General features: G+C 39.3%; 1 protein-coding gene across 1 annotated transcript; it reads left to right on the forward strand.

Annotated features, from left to right (window-relative positions):
* Window positions 1–16,281: 16,281 nt before the first annotated feature.
* LOC110912927 (protein CUP-SHAPED COTYLEDON 2) lies at window positions 16,282–18,713 on the forward strand. The gene is made up of 3 exons (XM_022157765.2): window positions 16,282–16,595; window positions 16,842–17,125; window positions 18,010–18,713. The coding sequence occupies exons 1-3, from the start codon at window positions 16,409–16,411 to the stop codon at window positions 18,349–18,351; spliced, it is 813 nt and encodes a 270-aa protein (XP_022013457.1). The 5' UTR covers window positions 16,282–16,408; the 3' UTR covers window positions 18,352–18,713.
* Window positions 18,714–18,935: the final 222 nt, after the last annotated feature.

Consider the following 18,935-nt stretch of genomic DNA (forward strand, 5'->3'; position numbering starts at 1 on the left):
ACACTGAAGCTCCCAAGCTTCCAACCGTTGTCTTTTTTGTGGAACCCTTCCATCAAAATCCACCATATTGACTTCCTTGCCTTTCCCTTCAGCCATTTTGTCCCTTACTCCCTTCACTTGTGAGGTATTTGGATGTGATGGCGTTCATAAAACCGACCACCTTCATTTTCTCATCTGCCCCCACGTAAGTTAGACCTTCCTTCTTGTATCTCTCTATGAATTCTCGAAGTCTTTCGTCATCTCTTTGCTTGATCTGGAAGATCACTGTAGCATCTTTGACATATCACCTTTGTTGGGAGAAATTGGCTAAGAACCCCTTGCTAAGATCATCGAAGCTTCGAACGCTTCGAGCAGGTAAGTCATTGAACCATATTCTTGCTGACCCCACAAGGGTTTGCATGAACATTAAGCAACATTCAGCGTTCGACCATTTCTCGATTCTCGCTGCACCGGTGAAGATCTGAAGATGGTCTTCAGGATCTTCCGTCCCATCATATGTTCTAATGTGGGCCGGCATCTTGATTTTGGTTTGGAAGTCATAATCGGCTATATGTTGTGAAAAGCATGAAAGGTTGCTTGGTTTATAAGGCTTGGCCAAATCTTCTTCAACCCTTGTACCCACGTTGTTATTACCATTGTTGTTCCCCTGAGTGGCTAGCACTTGATTGATGAAGTGTTGCCACAGGAAGCTGGCCATCATCTGGGTCATCATCTGGGACATAGGGTTGAAGCCTTGGAGGCTTCCAGGTGCAACTGGGCAGCTAACTCCAAGGGGGGTGCTCATAACTGCACTTCGTGCCAATGGAAGCACGGACAGGGCTTGTTCCCATGAAGTTGTTGTAGAAGCTGGAAAGCTTGTTACTGGGGACTGCAGGAGCTGATCTAAGGTCAGCTCATGGCCCAGAAGAGCACCACAAGTAGCCGGTTGAGATGAAAAGAGAGGGTGTGTTGTAGGATTTGGTCTCACGTACAGATATGGGTTAGGATTTGGAGGATTACTAGGACCAACCTCCTCCCTAGATGCAAAAGGAGGGACAGACCTCCGGGAGATAACGTTGGTTCAAGCTCATCATAATCTAGACGAATCCTCACTCCTTTTTCCCTTTCCCTATTTACATATTGCTTGAGGAGAGATCTCAACTCAAGGAAATTGTTAGCAACCCCCTCAGGGGTGAGCTCGACACGTGTTGGGGTGTCGGAGACACCAACATTGGGAGAAGGGACTCCAGATCTGAACGGAGTTGGGGTGTTGAAAGTGAGAAACTCGGGAGTGCTTCCCGGTGTTGAAAAAGAAGTTGGTATTGCCACGTGGGCTTGGCTAGTACCCGGGGTGGAGGCGTTTTGCGACACTCTAGGTTTTCCCGAGTAACCCTCTTGTATTAGTAGTGTGTACGTATGGATTATTAAATGAAAGGTGTGAATTATCTTGATGTGCTATGTTTTGATAACGTGTATGTAATAAATAAATATATATGTGTGTATAAGTACTAGTGAACCGAGATCATGAACCCGACTCGAGAACACCCGGTCTCGAGTAAACAAGTAACAGTTGGGCCAGTTGGGGGCATGCACAGCTGGGCCTTCCTCAGCCCACTCGGAACCCATTAGGGTGCATCAACTTGGAACAAGTATAAAAACCCATGCTCCTAGCCAACCTTACCATTTTTGGGCAACCAAACATTCTCTCACACACTCTCCTGTACACTCTCTCTCACTAAAACCCTAAGTCTCAACATCCTTCTTCCCCATTCTCTCGGATCAATCGACAACAACAAGGAGCCTCGGTCAAGCTCATCATCATCACTCGGACACTTCATTTTCTCACCTTCTTTCTTGACTCGGTGCCTTTTCACAACCGGTTAGTGTTTTAAGTGCTTTACTAGATGTTTAGGTGTTAAATGGTGTCACTAGAGTGAATGAATAACATAATAGTTGTTGGTTGTTTTGAATGATTAAATGATTGAGTATTGATGATATGCATTGTATTATTTGGATGTGCTAGATAGATTGTTTGAATATCCATGTTTGGTGATTATGAATATGAACTGTTTTATCGAGTTAAGATTTTTAGGCAAAGATGAACAACATGAAAATGATATGAATGTATTATGAATATTTTAAATTTGCTATGTTTGATCTGTTTTGGTTAAGATTAGGCAAGAAAACATGTTTGCAATATTTGATTGGATAGTACACAATTACATGAAAATGAAATTCTATTGGTTAGTACAATTTTGCAGATGTTCTAGAATCAGCAGGTGATGTTGGAGTCAAAACCCATGATCTCGACTCGAGACCATCGAGTTACAATTCGAGACCGCAGTGATTGCGACTCGAGACCTTGACCAACCAACTCAAGCAGCAGACATCAAGGCTCGAGACTAGCAAGATCTCGACTCGAGATCTCATGATCTCGACTCGAGACTGAACTCGAGACCACTGAGATCTCGACTCATGCCGGCACCACTCGAGACCAGTCACTCACGACTCGAGACCTCTTAGTTGCGACTCGAGACCGCGTGTTCTCGAGTCGAGACCACCTTGTCTCGACTGGGCTACTTACTTTAGTTATTGGGCCACAATGTGATTTATATGGACTGCCTGATTAATTGAACTATGTGTTATCTATAACTGTTTAACTGCTAGGACAGGCCTAATAACGTGATATGTATGCTATGTGTTAGTTACGTGTAAAACCTACGTGACTTAACTGTATCCGAGCCTGACCTATACTGGTAACCATGCTAGGACGTGGTGACCAACGTGTTTGACCAAGTAAACTAATCTACCGAGCAACCCAAGGTGAGTTCACAACTTTTAAAGCATGCGTTCCCGGTGGTTTGGGAAAACGAAACTTAAAACAACGCTGTCCCTTGTAAGGGATACAAACCTATTTTCTCCCCTTGTGCGGGACTCTTAATTAATTACTGTTTATACGGAATGCAACGAGCAACACTAAACGTTACTCTATCACTCAAGTCCCTACTACATAATACCGATTAGTCGCCGGGGCCTGGCGAACGGGTTATTAGTTGATAGCGCTATTTAGGTCTAACCAGCCTCACACCAACCCTTGTTACTGGGAACGGGAGTGAACTAATGTACTCTGGCAACCGTCAATGATGATAGAACATTGGCAAATGGGGCACTGCGGAAACGTGGGGTTAATTAGTATTCGGTATTGGACAAACAGTTTAGTCGCTTACTTATGGGGTAACTCCCCATGGCATGTATAAACGGATAAATTAACTGGTGAAACAAGTTTTTGGTAATTAAAAACTGGACAACTCGTGAACTCGCCAACATTTTTGTTGATACCCTACTGCATGCTTTGCAGGTACCCAGTGACTCAGGAGCTTGCTACTTGGGGATGTGTAGTGGTCGTCTAACCCATGTGTTGGGTTCTAAATAAACTTGAACCATGAACTTTGTTTAAACTGTTTTGTCTACGCTTCCGCTACTTATGTTACTATTTGAACTTAAAACTTTTAAACTTGATTATGATGGTTGCTAACCCTGTGGTTGGTGGATCATACTTATGTTATTAATTAAATTGCACATTATAATTGGTGGCTGGATCCTGGTCAGTCACGCCCCAAAGTGGTGGTACTCCGCATGTGGATTTTGGGGGTGTGACACGTTTGGGACCTAATTTACTTCTCCCGGGGATCCACTTTCTGATATTGTAATTTCAAGAGAAGAGAGCTACACAACTAGGTCTTTTTGAGAAGAAATAGTGGCGTAGCCCCACGGTGGGCGCCAACTTGTTGATGCAACAGATAATAGACCAACGGTAGTAGCTAGACTGGTTAGGCAAAAGGGTTGAAGGGTTCAACTTTGCCTAACGCAGGTCGTGGGGTCCCCCCACGTTTGCAAGACGTGGAAGGAGGTTCACTAGTTTATTTTTGCTATTTGCTGAGGATCCTTCTCCTGAATATGTTCAAGTTCGGACGAAGGAGCAAATAGAATGTGTGTGTTGGATGTGAAAGAGAGTGACTCGCATGAAGCAAACACTCAAGATGAATGACCAGAGACTAAGAGAATCAGGGCTGGTGTAGGAATGTCTTCTGAAGTAAATGAAGTGTCAATTTATAGGAGAAGACATCTCCCCAAAGAAGAATGCATTTGACAAGTGACTTATGCTTGCAGTGAGGGGTTTCCCCTTTTGGGGGTTAAAGCCTTTTGACCCTTGGATAATAGCGTGTGCTCTACAGACCTGCGTTGCTTTTGCGGCTAGCGAGTTGGTGGAGCTGTCCGTGGATGTGACTTATTTACTGTTCCCGTATTGCTTTACTTCATCTCCTCAGCTTTTCAACCATTGAACCCTTTAACCCTTTGAGCGTTTACATATTTAGTCATTTTATTTAGTCTTGGGCTACCCCCGTCATCACCCACCACCATTTCATGCATTTCCTTGTTAAATGCATCCCGATACTAAGAGCCTTTATGACCTTGGGTGATCTCGGTGTCTCATCATTGATGTACTACACCAAAGTGAGAATGTGAGTGTAGCGAAGATTGTTGTAAACCTACCCAAGACCGCTAAGGCTTAGGTCTCGTTGTTTAAGTAATCGTTTATTTCCATGTGCAGGGGCTTCCAAGATCCGTTATATCAAAGTGGATCATGGATAGAGGGGACTCTTGGAACATGATGAGAATGATAACCCTGTTGTACGGTGTTAAACCTATTAGAGGGGGCTACATTGGGTTTGCGGGCGATCAAGGCGGGAGAATAGTTGGAGAGGGTAATTTTATCCAAAGGGATGGTATCGTTCGATAAAGTCAACTATATCGCTGAACTGGAAAAGAATCTTCTGAGTATCTCACAAATCAATGACAAAATGTTCACAACTCACTTTACCGACAAGCAGTGCTTGATTCCTGAAGCCCGGGTTTGTAATTCCCGAGGAGTGGATTCTTATGCGAGCTCCGCGAGAAAACGACTTATACGTACTTGATATGAGCGTCACAACCACAACCTCAAACGACTTATTCGTGTCAAAAGCTATAGAAAAGAAGTCGATATTATGGCATAGGAAGATGGGGCACATTCACCTTCAAAAGATGAATTTTCTTGTTCATAACAAGCTAGTGGAAGGAGTTAATTTGAAGAACTTTAATCTGAGCGACAATTGTATAAGCTGCAAAAAGGGCAAATAGAATTAGAAGTCACCCCCCCTCTGTAATTTCGTTGCCCGCGAAAGATTTCCCTGATCTCCCCGAGCATATATGTGAGTTGTTGATGATGAGTTGGAATGGTGTGATTGAAGGTTGCAGAGGGTAAGGTAGTGAGAGGTGGAGGTGATGTGGCGAAGGGGTGATCGGGAAGCCCAGAATCACACCCCACAACATTAAAATAAAGCTCTTTCTAAATCCATTTCAAATAGCTAGCAAGATGCTTAGTAAATGGAAATAAATAACTTATTCATGAAAGAAAATACGAGATGTGATGAAGAAAACGAAGCAAATAGTTATTAGATCCGTCACTCCTCAAGAGGTGACCCAAAAGAGATAGACAATGACAAGATACCACATGTGTGATACTGAATCGCAAGCTAGTATAGATTTGGATAATGCTTGTTTGATGAGGAACAAATTATACTAACCAACCAAATCCAAGTCAATACACTCGAGTAACACATGTTGGAACTAATCTTGTCATAACTCAAAAGTTAGAGGGTTCTAAGTGTTTTAGTTTATTTCATTTTATTAATAGGGTTTGAGTGGGGTTAGGACTAGAATAAGTTTAGTATAAATAGATGATTAGGGTCATTGTAATTAGTGTGCTCTCATTGATAAATTAATAAAAGAGTCGAACAGTTCGTTCAGTCTCGTGCTTTTGTGTTTGATCGAAATGCCTGATTTCCAACAATTGGTATCAGAGCTTAACGGTTGGCAGTTTTGAGAGTCGTTTTTTCGAGAAGGGGGGAGCACCCCTAGCGGGGGTGTGACGGCGTTACAGAGGTGAAACCGGGGTTGTTGAAGTGATTGGTGTAGAAAACAGTGTCGTCAAAGACGATTTTTCTGGTACGAATTGCGTGATCAAGCCATATTAATTGAAGTTGTAATTATTGTGGAAAAGAATATTCAAGAAGATGACGGTTGGTCATTGGTGTATGGTTGCATGAATTTAATTATTGTTGAAAGCTTAATATAAGATTAAATATATTATGTGTTAATATTTAATCTATAGCCATTATAATCATTTACATAATATAGATCAAAATATATAATAACCTATTAAATAATTAGTTGGTAATTGTTGATGGACCGTATTACCCTTATTAACTAATTAGGTTTCCTCCTGGGTGCTTATATAAGGAGACTTATGTGGAGGTTAAGGGGTTAGACAATTAACAATTAGACATACCCCATAAGCATAACATCGCATTCGACCTCCATCTCCATAACCGATTCCCTTCATCTCCATAAGCATATCACCATCATCAGTCAGCATCCTAAGGAGGAACCAGATCACACTGACATCTATGTCTAACTCGATGGCATCATCTATAACTGGATTCTCCACTGCATTGTCTGTTGTAACAGGTATGTTTTTCATGTTTTCCATTATGTTTAAACAGAACTGAACCAACATGTGGTATCAGAGCATATGTTGATTAGTCAGTTCTGTTTTCGTATCCATTAATTCTGGGATTGAAATCATGAAAACAGAAATTTTTAACTTAATAAACTAATAGCCGGTTTTGAGTCGAATATGTCCACTCGAGATCACTGTTTTTGGAAAGGTTAATCACATGTTCATTCGAAATCAACTGGATTATGTTTATGACCGAAATTTGTTTTAAAAACCATAAAAATTCAGGTTTCGGGTTCCAGAATTTATGTTTTATTTTTTACGGTTCATCATGTTCTTAGGAAAATTCAAAAATTCTGTTATGTTTTGGAATGTATTCAGGATTGATGAGTGTTTTTCCATGTTTGATCCAATTTTATCTTTTAAGTTTATTCGAAAACTGTTAAAAGATATACAGTTATAATTTTTCGAAATATTTTGATAAAATTAGATCATCTTAAAACAGGAAATCATATCTCATAATCCCTTAGAATTCGAGTTTTCAGTTATTATCACAATAAACAGCTATCAACAGTGGGCTCGAGACCATCAGATTACGACTCGAGACCATTAGTCTCGACTCGAGACCATAAGGTCTCGACTCGAAATCATCAAGTCCTTAAACCTTCACAACTCGAGACTAATAGATCTGGACTCAAGACCATAAGGTCTCGACTCGAAATCATAAGGGCTCAAAAGTTTACAACTCGAGACAAAGGTCTCGACTCGAGACCATAAGGTCATAACTCGAGACCATAAAGTCATAACCCGAGACCGTGGTTGCGACTCGAGACCTCATCATGAGTCGAGATCTCATAAGATATAGTAGTCGAGACCATGGTTCCGACTCGAGACAACAAGATTGCGAATCGAGACCTCATAACTAACTCGAGATCTCATAACTCAGTCGAGACCTGACTCGAAACCTCATTATTTTAGGGTATTTAATGTGAACTAAGATTTAGCTCGGGGCTCCGCCCCGAACCCCGTGCGGGGGCACGATGTCCCCCTGCACCTCATAACTGACTTGAGATCTCATAACTCAGTTCGATCCGCGCTAACAGGTGGTTTGCTACTAAATAATTGGTTTTGTAATTACTTAGTTTAATTTATCAGAATCAGATAATGTTTTACAAAACCAAAATGGCTTTACTTGAATGAGCTTCTGATGTATCATTTCTGGCCAAAGCTGATTTGATACATCTACTTATCATTCAAGTATTACGAAAGCTATGTTGAGTGTGCATCATAAACATGAATGTCTTAATATCTGGCCAAAGCTGATTTAATTCCTTCATAGATGGTATACTCAACAAGTGCATAACTGAAGTGATTTTCTCAATTTCTGCCCAAAGCTGATTTGTTACAACCAAATTTGCACATATGCTTAAATGATTACACTTCTGGCCAAAGCTGATTTGTCTTCGTTTAAGTAGAATTTTTTAACTAAGTCTATTATTTTGATGTTAGTAATAAACAATATCACAGCTTCATAATGTAAAATGGTCATTATTTATGCCTGCCTTAGTTTAACGTGCCCTTAGATCACATTAGGACTTCTTCCTTAGTATCATAACTTGCTCATCTTATTTCCACTATCAGCGCCCAATTGCGGGATTCCACCTTTAACTGGTGATAACTTTGCTGCATGGAAGGATGCTCTCATGCTTGCACTTGGATTGCTGGATTTTGATTATGCTCTAAGAGAGAATAAGCCAGCGGACCTTACCACTCAAAGTACTGCTGCTGAGCAGTTAACTCATGAAAAGTGGACTAGGTGTAACCGCATGTCTCTTATGTTTATGAAGCAATCCATAAGCAATGCAATCAGGGGAGCTATTCCTGATTCTGACGATGCTAAAACCTACTTGGAACATGTGGAGGCGCAGTTCAAAGGGACGTCTAAAGCACACGCTAGTACCCTTATCCTCAAGCTGGTGACAACTAAGTATGATGGGAGGAGCGGCATCCGCGAGCACATCATGATGATGAATGACATGGCCAATAAGCTGAAGGGGCTAGAAATGGAAATCAGTGATGGTTTCCTCGTTCATTTCATCATTACTTCGCTTCCTTCATCCTTTGAAGCATTCAAGATCAATTACAACACTCAGAAGGACAAATGGACGATGAGTGAGTTGGTCACCATGTGCGTACAGGAGGAAGAGCGTATGAGGATGGATCGCACTACCGATGTTGCTAACTTCACCACCTCCAACTATAAGAAGAGGAAGAATAATCATCAGAAGAGGGATGCTTCAAAAGTCCAAAGGCCTAATCCTAATACAAGTGCACCTTCCAGCTCTAAGAACTCCTTAGTTACCCGCTGCAAGTTCTGTAAAAAGACAGGACACATGCAGAAGGAATGCCCTGACTTTAAGGAGTGGTTGGCTAAGAAAGGTAACAATTATTTTATGATACTTGAGTCCTATAATTTAAGTGTTCCTGCTAATTCTTGGTGGTTTGATTCTGGTTCTATGGTTCATGTTACCAATTCAACTCAGGGATTCCTTTCAATCCGGAAGCTGGAAAGAAACCAAAGAACGCTTAAGGTTGGGGATGATCGAGAATTAGAAGTGAAGGCCATTGGAACATTACAATTAGTTATGAAAACTGGTTTATGTATTAAACTTTATGATACCTTATATGTTCCTGAGGTAACTCGGAACCTTGTATTAGGACCAAAGTTAGACATGGACGGTTTTATTGTTTCCCATGGTCATCGCAAACTCTCTATCCTCTATGATTCTGTTCTTTATGGTACTGGTGTTCTGGATGGTGGTCTCTATAGATTAGAACTAGATGATGGCTTTTCCAAATCTTTGTTGTCATATAACATTAATGAATCACTCACAAAGACGAAAGAGAAACGAGACTTAGAAACTTCATCCATGTTTTGGCATCAACGTTTAGGCCACATCTCAAGAGAACGATTAAATCGTCTCGTAAAGGATGAAGTTTTACCTCCTCTTGATTTCTCTGATTTTGGAACATGTGTCAAATGTCTTAAAGGTAAAATGACATTAGGGAATAAGAAAGGTGCCACTAGGAGCTCTAATTTATTAGAACTCATTCATACTGACATTAGTGGTCCCTACCAAATCGCTGGCATAACAGGACATACTTCATTTATCACCTTCATTGATGATTATTCTCGTTACATGTACTTGTATCTTATCAAGGAGAAATCTGAATCTCTTACAACTTTTAAAGATTATAAGGATGAAGTTGAAAAGCAATTAGATCGTCAGATTAAAGTTGTGAGATCAGATAGAGGCGGTGAATATTATGGAAGACATACTGATGTGGGTCAAGCTCTTGGTCCATTTTATAAGTTTTGTAAGGGTCAGGGGATTGTGAACCAATACACCATGCCTGGTACACCTCAGCAGAACGGTGTCGCTGAAGGAAGAAACCGTACCCTTATGAACATGGTGCGCAGTATGTTAGCCAACACTAATTTACCATTATTCCTCTGGACTGAAGCGTTAAAAGCAGTTGTTCATATACTCAATAGAGTTCCTTCTAAGTCTGTCCCTAAAACTCCTTATGAACTTTGGACAGGAAGGAAACCGAGTCTTAAATATATGAAAGTATGGGGCTGCATTGCTGAAGCAAAACTTTACAATCCTTTCCTAAGGAAACTTGACCCTAAAACAGTTACCTGTTGCTTTATCGGGTATCCTGATAATTCTAAGGGTTATCGTTTCTATTGTCCTTCCCATGTCACCCGTATTGTTGAAACCACGCGTGCCGCGTTCCTGGAGGATTTCAAGGTCAGTGGGAGCAGTACCAACCCTTACGAAGAATTGCAAGAAGTACAAGACGCGGGGGGGAGATATTCGTCGTTTGCCATTACTCCGATTACTCCTCTTGTACCCAATGCAACTACTGCACCTAGGTCATCCAGGCAAAGAAGGCCTACTAATAGGGATGATTATGTTACCTACCTGACTGAAATGGATCATGGAAAGCTCAATGATCATATCTCTTACAATGAAGCCATTAGCAGTGACCAGTCTTCTGAATGGAATAAAGCAATGATTGATGAGCTTGAATCCATGAAGAAAAATGACGTTTGGGATTTGGTAGAATTACCCAAAGGTGTCAAACCTGTAGGATGCAAATGGGTGTTCAAAACAAAATTGGATCCGAATGGGAATGTTGAACGCTACAAAGCGAGATTGGTTGCAAAGGGCTACACTCAGAAAAAAGGAATTGATTATCAAGAGACGTTTTCACCTGTCTCTCGTAAAGATTCATTAAGGATCGTCATGGCCCTAGTAGCTCATTTTGATTTAGAGTTACATCAGATGGACGTTAAAACCGCTTTCCTTAACGGAGACTTAGACGAAGATGTTTACATGAAACAACCTGAAGGCTTTAAACCTGAAGGTCAGGAGCATCTAGTCTGTAAGTTGAAGAAATCCATTTACGGGTTAAAACAAGCATCACGTCAGTGGTACCTCAAGTTTGATGAAGTCATGAAGAAACAAGGTTTTATGAAGAATCAAGTGGATCAATGCACCTACCTCAAGATGAGTGGGAGCAACTTTACTATACTTGTCCTTTACGTAGATGATATTCTATTGGCAAGTAATAGTTTAGACATGTTGCATGAGTCGAAGCGGTTACTCTCGCATAACTTTGACATGAAGGATCTCAGAGATGCTTCTTACGTCATTGGCATCGAAATTCACCAAGATAGTCACAAAGGGATCTTAGGATTGTCCCAAAGGGCTTACATAGATCGTGTCCTTACACGTTATAACATGCAACAGTGCAAACCCTCCGTCGCTCCTGTAGTTAAAGGAGATGTTTTCGGTTCATTCCAGTGTCCGACAACAGAGGTTGAGAAGGAGCAAATGAGCCAGATACCTTACGCGTCAGTAGTCGGGAACCTGATGTATGCTCAAGTCTGTACTCGCCCAAATATCGCTTATATTGCTGGAATGCTAGGCCGTTATCAGACTAATCCTGGCCTAGATCATTGGAAAGCAGCTAAGAAGGTACTTCGATATCTGCAAGGGACGAAAGACTACAAACTGACTTATAGAAGAAGTGATCATTTAGAAGTGGTGGGCTATTCTGATTCTGACTTTGCAAAATGCAAAGATGACAAGAAATCCACTTCGGGCTATATCTTTATGTTAGCAGGCGGCCCTATCTCATGGAAGAGTCATAAACAACAGTTGACCACAACTTCCACAATGATCGCAGAGTACATTGCTGTTTATAACGCAACCTGTCATGGAACGTTGCTTAGAAATCTGATCACTGGACTCAAAATTGTTAATTCCATTTCTAGACCATTGAAGCTTTACTGTGATAATTCAGCTGTCGTTAGTTTCTCGAACAGTAACAGTTCGACTGGAGCTGGTTTATATCTCGATACAAAATATCTGTTCGTACGTGAACGAGTTGAGGAAAATAATCTTTGTATCGAGTATATTAGTACTAAAGATATGCTTGCGGATCCGATGACTAAAGGTCTCCCTCCTAAGTTTTACAAAGAACATGTTCGGAATATGGGATTTAGTAAAGACCTTATTTAAGCATATTGTACTAGCTTATGTTTTATGTTAACGAAATTTCCTCAGTTTGATTTTGTATGTCTCTTAGAATATGTTCAACCGGTATAATGGCATATAGACAAATAAAGCTACAAATCAAACAAAGGGCTTATGCGTATTTTGATCATGACGATTAGGTTTTAAATTAAGGCTATAGTATGATTAATGGGGGTCCTGAGTCGCATAATGATTCAACGGCTGTATTTCTCTGCTATAGTACTTGTTTAAGGCTAAAATGAGTGTTAACTCCTGATCAGGCTTATCTAATACTCATAGTAAATGAATCGGCTAAGTGGGAGAATGTAATATTAAATATATTATGTGTTAATATTTAATCTATAGCCATTATAATCATTTACATAATATAGATCAAAATATATATAATAACCTATTAAATAATTAGTTGGTAGTTGTTGATGGACCGTATTACCCTTATTAACTAATTAGGTTTCCTCCTGTGTGCTTATATAAGGAGACTTATGTGGAGGTTAAGGGGTTAGACAGTTACACAATTAGACATACCCCATAAGCATAACATCACATTCGACCTCCATCTCCATAACCGATTCCCTTGTCGGTTTTCATTATCACCATCATCAGTCAGCATCCTAAGGAGGAACCAGATCACACTGACATCTATGTCTAACTCGATGGCATCATCTATAACTGGATTCTCCACTGCACTGTCTGCTGTAACAGGTATGTTTTTCATGTTTTCCATTATGTTTAAACAGAACTGAACCAACACCTAAAACACAGGTGGTATGTACGTGTGCATGGTTTTCAAAAGTTGGTCTATAGGTGGATTATGTTTTCAAGGAACATAAGTAAAAGTATTCATAGGTGAATCAACTGAGTTGGTGGGTTTTTTTACCTGTTTGATCAACGTAAGGAAAAAAGACGTTATGGTGTTCAGGTCAACCGTTGTTGCGGGTAAGAACCGGTTGAGATGACGGGGGTGACCGTGATGAACATCGGTGTTCGTAGCTATTAGCGGTGATGAAAGAAAGATGATTCAAGGTTGTTCGGTTATTAGTTGCGGGTTTGAGCAACTGGTATATATCCGGTGACAATAGTAGGATTCGCTGGTGCGTTGATCGTGTTGTTTCGTGATAAGAGGAGACCGGCGTGTTGGATGATAAACGGGCGTAAAAGATCGTCAAAGCAGGTGGCTTTGGATTTGCTTCGTTTGGCAAGGTGAGAAAACGTTAGAAGCGGGTGGCTTTGTTTTCTTGGTCGATGGAGAGGCCTCTTGGAACAAGTTTGATCGGGAAAAGGTACGGGTGTCAAGATAATGGCGTTGGAGTTCAAATCGGGTGACTCGGATGTGACCGGGTAAAGGTCGTTGATCCGTGATGAGTCAAGATGTTAGTGAACGTTTCCAGCGTAATGCCATGTGACATGTTACAAGGGTAGCGAGTTTGTATTCGAGTTGAACCGAGAAGGCTTTAGGCCGTGGGTCCGGGAGAGGTCGAGATGGTAATGAGCGGTTCCGGGATAAAAGTCACGTGAAATGTTATAAGTGCGGAGAATATGATCATTATAACGAGTGTCCAAAGTTGAAAGATAAATAGGTGAACTTGACCCGATATGAAGGTGATGAACCGGCTCTAATGTGAAGAAAGTTATTGACAAGATTAGGGGGGTGATTGTTGGAACTAATCTTGTCATAACTCAAAAGTTGGAGGATGCTAAGTGTTTTAGTTTATTTTATTTTATTAATAGGGTTTGAGTCGGGTTAGGACTAGAATAAGTTTAGTATAAATAGATGATTAGGATCATTGTAATTAGTGTGCTCTCATTGATAAACTAATAAAAGAGTCGAACAGTTCGTTCAATCTCGTGCTTTTGTGTTTGATCGAAGGGCCTGATTTCCAACAATAACACACATTGAAATTAAAATACAAACTACTTTACATTAAAGAAAGTACATGCTGTAAGAGAAGAATAGTCAGTAAATTCTTCCATCAAATTTTAGATCACGTTACGTTATAGACGACTTTGGCTATGCTTTTCTCTTAACGACGACTACGAGACAGCTGCAACAGTGTTTCAAGGGGTGCTAGGAGGATGACATTGACATTGTCGAAGGGTTACGGATAAATTATGGTTTCAAGCATGCCTTTGTTTTTTTTTTTCAACAATCCAATATGTCAGACTTATGTAAGTGGTCGTAACTTTCTACTGTATGTATAGATCTTGACCCCTACTATAAGGTTGGATCCAGCAATAAGAAGGTATAAGGAATCTGAGGTTAGGCTGGAGGGTATGGGGACGTCACCCTTGACATCTCAGCCTCAATGGCGTCTGGGTGGTGGCTTCACCCCACACCCTGCTAGTTAAACCGGGCGCCATTGATTGGGCTTTACCATGTTAACGAGGAAGAAGGGAGGGGGTAGGTGGGGCCCACATCATTTCATCCAATAACATTTTTTTTAATTTTGTTTAATATGGGGCTTTATCACACACCCTACAAGTTAAAGGAGGACGTTATAAAGCCCACTGGCTGACGTGGATCATATATGACGTTGACGTGTCCTGATAAAGCCCCTAGAGGCTCCATCCCACACCCTCCAGCCTTAGCACCTTAGAAAATTTTAAAAAAAAAATTAAAAAACATGAGTTAAATTAGCACGTCATGAAAGCAATGATTTTAAAACACAAATTAAATTATTTTGTATAATTGATTATTAGACGCGTTACATATTAAAAAAAAAAAAAACTCTAGTTTACGAATAGAAAACTTCTTGTATGCCATCAATATGTATAATATTATGTCTATAATATTAGTATACTCTAATGTAATTACATTTGATTACATGGATCGTATCAGAATTCACAAAGAAAAAGGCCCCTACCCATTCTCACCTCTGAAATTTCTTCGTCTTCTGATTATTTGTTGCAAGCCATTTAATGTATTATTCAATAATGTTCTAACTAATTCAATATCCATTCAAACTTATATATTTAATTTAATATTATTAAAAGACAAAATAAATACCAAGAATATAAAAATTAAAAATACATACCCTCTCTTTTCTTGACTGACAAGAGGAATACCCTGCACACTAGCTTGTTTCTCACACGCACGCATACTCTTTAAACACTTACACTCTTTCTTCTAGTCTAAACTCATGCAAAGTTGCAGACGCTTAAAAAAAACCCAATTTCCATTTATAAAAGTATTCAACTTTCATTAATAGTTGCACGTGTTATCAATGGTTATGCTAACGTATACATTTCTTTTTTACTAGGGTAATAGTACGTGTGTTGCGGCGGTACGTTACCGTGAGCATTGGATCGGTATCGGTCCAGGTCGTTACAGTACCTGAACGATACATGCACTCGGCATAGAAATCAACACACCTTTTATATCGATAAAAAATGATTAAAGCGAACATCAGCACGAGCACTCATACTCAATATAGAAATCAACACTTGTTTTACATTTACATAAAACAATAAAAATGAACATCAGTACCAACACCGAGTTCGATAGAGAAATCAACACGTATTTTACATCGACATAAAACAATAAAAAACAAACACCGGTACCACCATCGATGTTATTCGAATGATATCGGTCAGTTTAGATCGTGAAGATACTGGCACCAAATTAATTTATCGTCACATAAATGAGTAATGTATTATTAAAATATAAATAATTGCTTAAAATTTGAATAAAAATAAATATATAAACACTTAAGAAACCAAAACACTGTTCATCAAGACTTTTAATTAATATGTATAATAATAATATGTATTATAATAATGTATAACTAGTATTAAGTCCTCTCGCATTACGGCGGGGGCATAAATCTTGTCAAGTAGCACTAATGCTACACAACTACCAGTGACCAATAAAACCGGAAATACTCATAAAAACAAAATAAACAAAAAAGAAAAAATAATACCGAACGAAAAGCATACAGGTTTAACGATAGATAATTATTGTGATATTGCCCTCCTCTGGAACATGAAATTCATACAGGTTTATCAAATTAAATTTATATGTTAATTGGCTTATGCTACCTAAACAAAAAAACAAATTTTTGGTCCCCTCTATAACGTTATAGGACCATGTACAGTCGCCCATCCTACACACCTTCAAATACGCTCGTGTAATTCTTGATTCGATGAATCTCCATAAACGCCACCCCCACCCCTATATATACATCACAAATTTCACTTAATTCGTTGTTACACTAAAAGCAGATTGTCATTTGGAGTTTTTACAACAGCAGTGTGTGGTGGTTCTATGGAAGCTTTCAGCCCGTTTTTTGATCGTACCACTGAATCTTGTTTACCACCGGGATTCAGATTCCATCCTACTGATGAAGAGCTCATCACATGTTACCTCTTAAAGAAAGTGCTTGACGGGAGCTTCACCGGCCTGGCATTCGCCGACGTTGATCTCAACAAATGTGAACCCTGGGATCTTCCACGTATGTTGTTGTTCTAGATGAACCCATAAGTGTTTCGTTCATAATTTCAGAACCAATATTATTGTTATTATTATGTTGAAAACTACATAATAAACCATATAATGAATTTTCCCTTTTAGCTTTAAATGTGCTACTATATACGCATGTATTATATATATATTACATGGTTCTCAACATAATTAATAATTTCCTTGACTGAGATAAGTTTCTTTTTTTTTTTTTTTCTTTTTTTTTTTTTGTGGACAGGAAAGGCAAAGATGGGAGGAAAAGAATGGTATTTTTTCAGTCTCCGGGACCGGAAGTACCCAACGGGGCTGAGGACAAATCGAGCAACAGAGGCCGGATACTGGAAGGCGACCGGAAAAGACCGGGAGATCTACAGCTCAAAGACATCGGCACTGGTGGGGATGAAGAAAACCCTAGTGTTCTACCGTGGTAGGGCTCCAAAAGGGGTAAAAAGCAACTGGGTGATGCATGAATACCGTCTTGAAGGAAAATTTGCATATCATTTGCTCTCAAACAACTCCAAGGTACAATAAACGTCTAGGGTTAATTTCTACCATGTGGATTTTGCTTATTGCATGGTGTCTTTTGGTTAAAGCTGGGATTTAATTAAACACAAAACAACTATTTGCTTCTAATCATTGTAAGTTTTACTTGGTAGTCCGTACACACCAACGAAAGCCTTTAAAGATTAAAAGTCATGTTTTATTTTAGGGTTATATTTCTTATTGTTTAAAAACATTTAACTTGTTTAATATGATTACAGAGGAAGATTCAAATGAAAACCACTAGTTATCGCGAAAACTCGAAAACTAACTAAAAAAAGCCTAAAAAAACATACCAATTATTTTTTTGCATACCAATTTTCGCTATTTATATTATATAAAAAAACTTTTTTTTAAATATATTTTTTGTAGTACACATGTGAATTATTACACATGTGCGCTATAATTTTTTTTTGAAAAAAAAATTATATAAAAAACTAGCGATTTTTATAAAAAAATTGAAAAAAAAAATTTGTGTCTTTTTTTAGACTTTTTTAGTTAGTTTTCGAGTTTTTGCAATAAAAATGGTTTTCATTTGAATCATCCTGCTTGTAATACTAAAAAAGTATATTAAAATTTTAACTCGTTATCTTTTAAATTTTTTAATATTTGATTAGATGACAACTTTTTTTTTCGAAAAAATAATTGTACAATCTTGTTTTGACTAACGGGTATCGTGATAAAATAAGAAAAATTATATGGAATTTTTTTATAATACATTAATCCATTAATAAAGTGCGAAAACAGGCAGCTAAGTGTAATTAAACTTTTTGGATCGATGTGTAACTGTTGTAATTTAGTGGTCAATAAACTTTTTGGATATCGATATGTAACTTTGCTTACAATATTGTTTGTTATAATATCAGGACGAATGGGTGATCTCTCGAGTTTTCAGCAAAACTGGCCTCAAACCTGCCACCGGCAACAGTGTTGAGAACAAATGGTTGCCAGTCGAGCCAAGCTGTTCATCCACGGTTACCGCGTCACTCCCACCGCTCCTCGACACAACCGTTTCAAAACCGCATGTACCCTGTTTCTCCACAGCCTCAACCACTCAAACTCTCTTCGACTTCCCACCACCGGAGCCTCTGACGTCATACTCTTCAGTGGCACCACCCATGCACGACGGAGAAGAAACAAGCAACTACGGCGAACACTGCAAGCAGAAACCGGGGCCCACGGAGTTGGACTGCATATGGAGCTTCTGAACAAAGGCGGCGGGGGCTTTAAATGTGTTGTTGATCGATCAATTTGTGGTGTTTTTCATCGGGGTTTTAGGGTATTGAATGTGTGAATTAAGTGTGGTAGGACGTTATATTATGAGTGGTGTACGTTAGTATGGTGTAGTCGGTTTTTATATGAATTTGGTCTTTGGTGGGCATACGTTGTACCTGTTTTCTAAGTGGTTTAGTGTAGGATAACCTATTTATGACCTTGTACTTTGTCTTGCATTTTTGGAACCTATTAGTTATGATCACTACTAATCGCTTGCTGTATTTACACAATCTTCGATTGTAAAGTTTTGTTTTCGGTGGATATATAATAGGTGTCATGAAGTTTATATTATAAACGGTCTATATATTTGCACACCTATTAGGACCCATATATACGTCTTGTACGGGCGTATAAACACCTTTTTTCAATTTTCAAGAGTATCTCTAATTTTGTCATATCATGTCCTGTGTATAGGAAGATAACCATTTTACCCTTGGTTTGGGGCTTATACGCAGCCCGAACCAGGGGTAAAATAGTCTTTTCAACCCCTCATATATGACTCGTATAGGGCTATATG

The sequence above is a fragment of the Helianthus annuus genome, chromosome 15 (assembly GCF_002127325.2).
Source record: "Helianthus annuus cultivar XRQ/B chromosome 15, HanXRQr2.0-SUNRISE, whole genome shotgun sequence".
NCBI lineage: Eukaryota > Viridiplantae > Streptophyta > Magnoliopsida > Asterales > Asteraceae > Helianthus > Helianthus annuus.

Bases quoted from the DNA above. Each gene is read 5' to 3' on its own strand.
- LOC110912927 (XM_022157765.2), top strand. From the start codon at position 16,409: ATGGAAGCTTTCAGCCCGTTTTTTGATCGTACCACTGAATCTTGTTTA. The intron at 16,596-16,841 runs GTATGTTGTTGT...TTTTGTGGACAG, and splicing joins TGAACCCTGGGATCTTCCAC to GAAAGGCAAAGATGGGAGGA. The intron at 17,126-18,009 runs GTACAATAAACG...TTATAATATCAG, and splicing joins TGCTCTCAAACAACTCCAAG to GACGAATGGGTGATCTCTCG.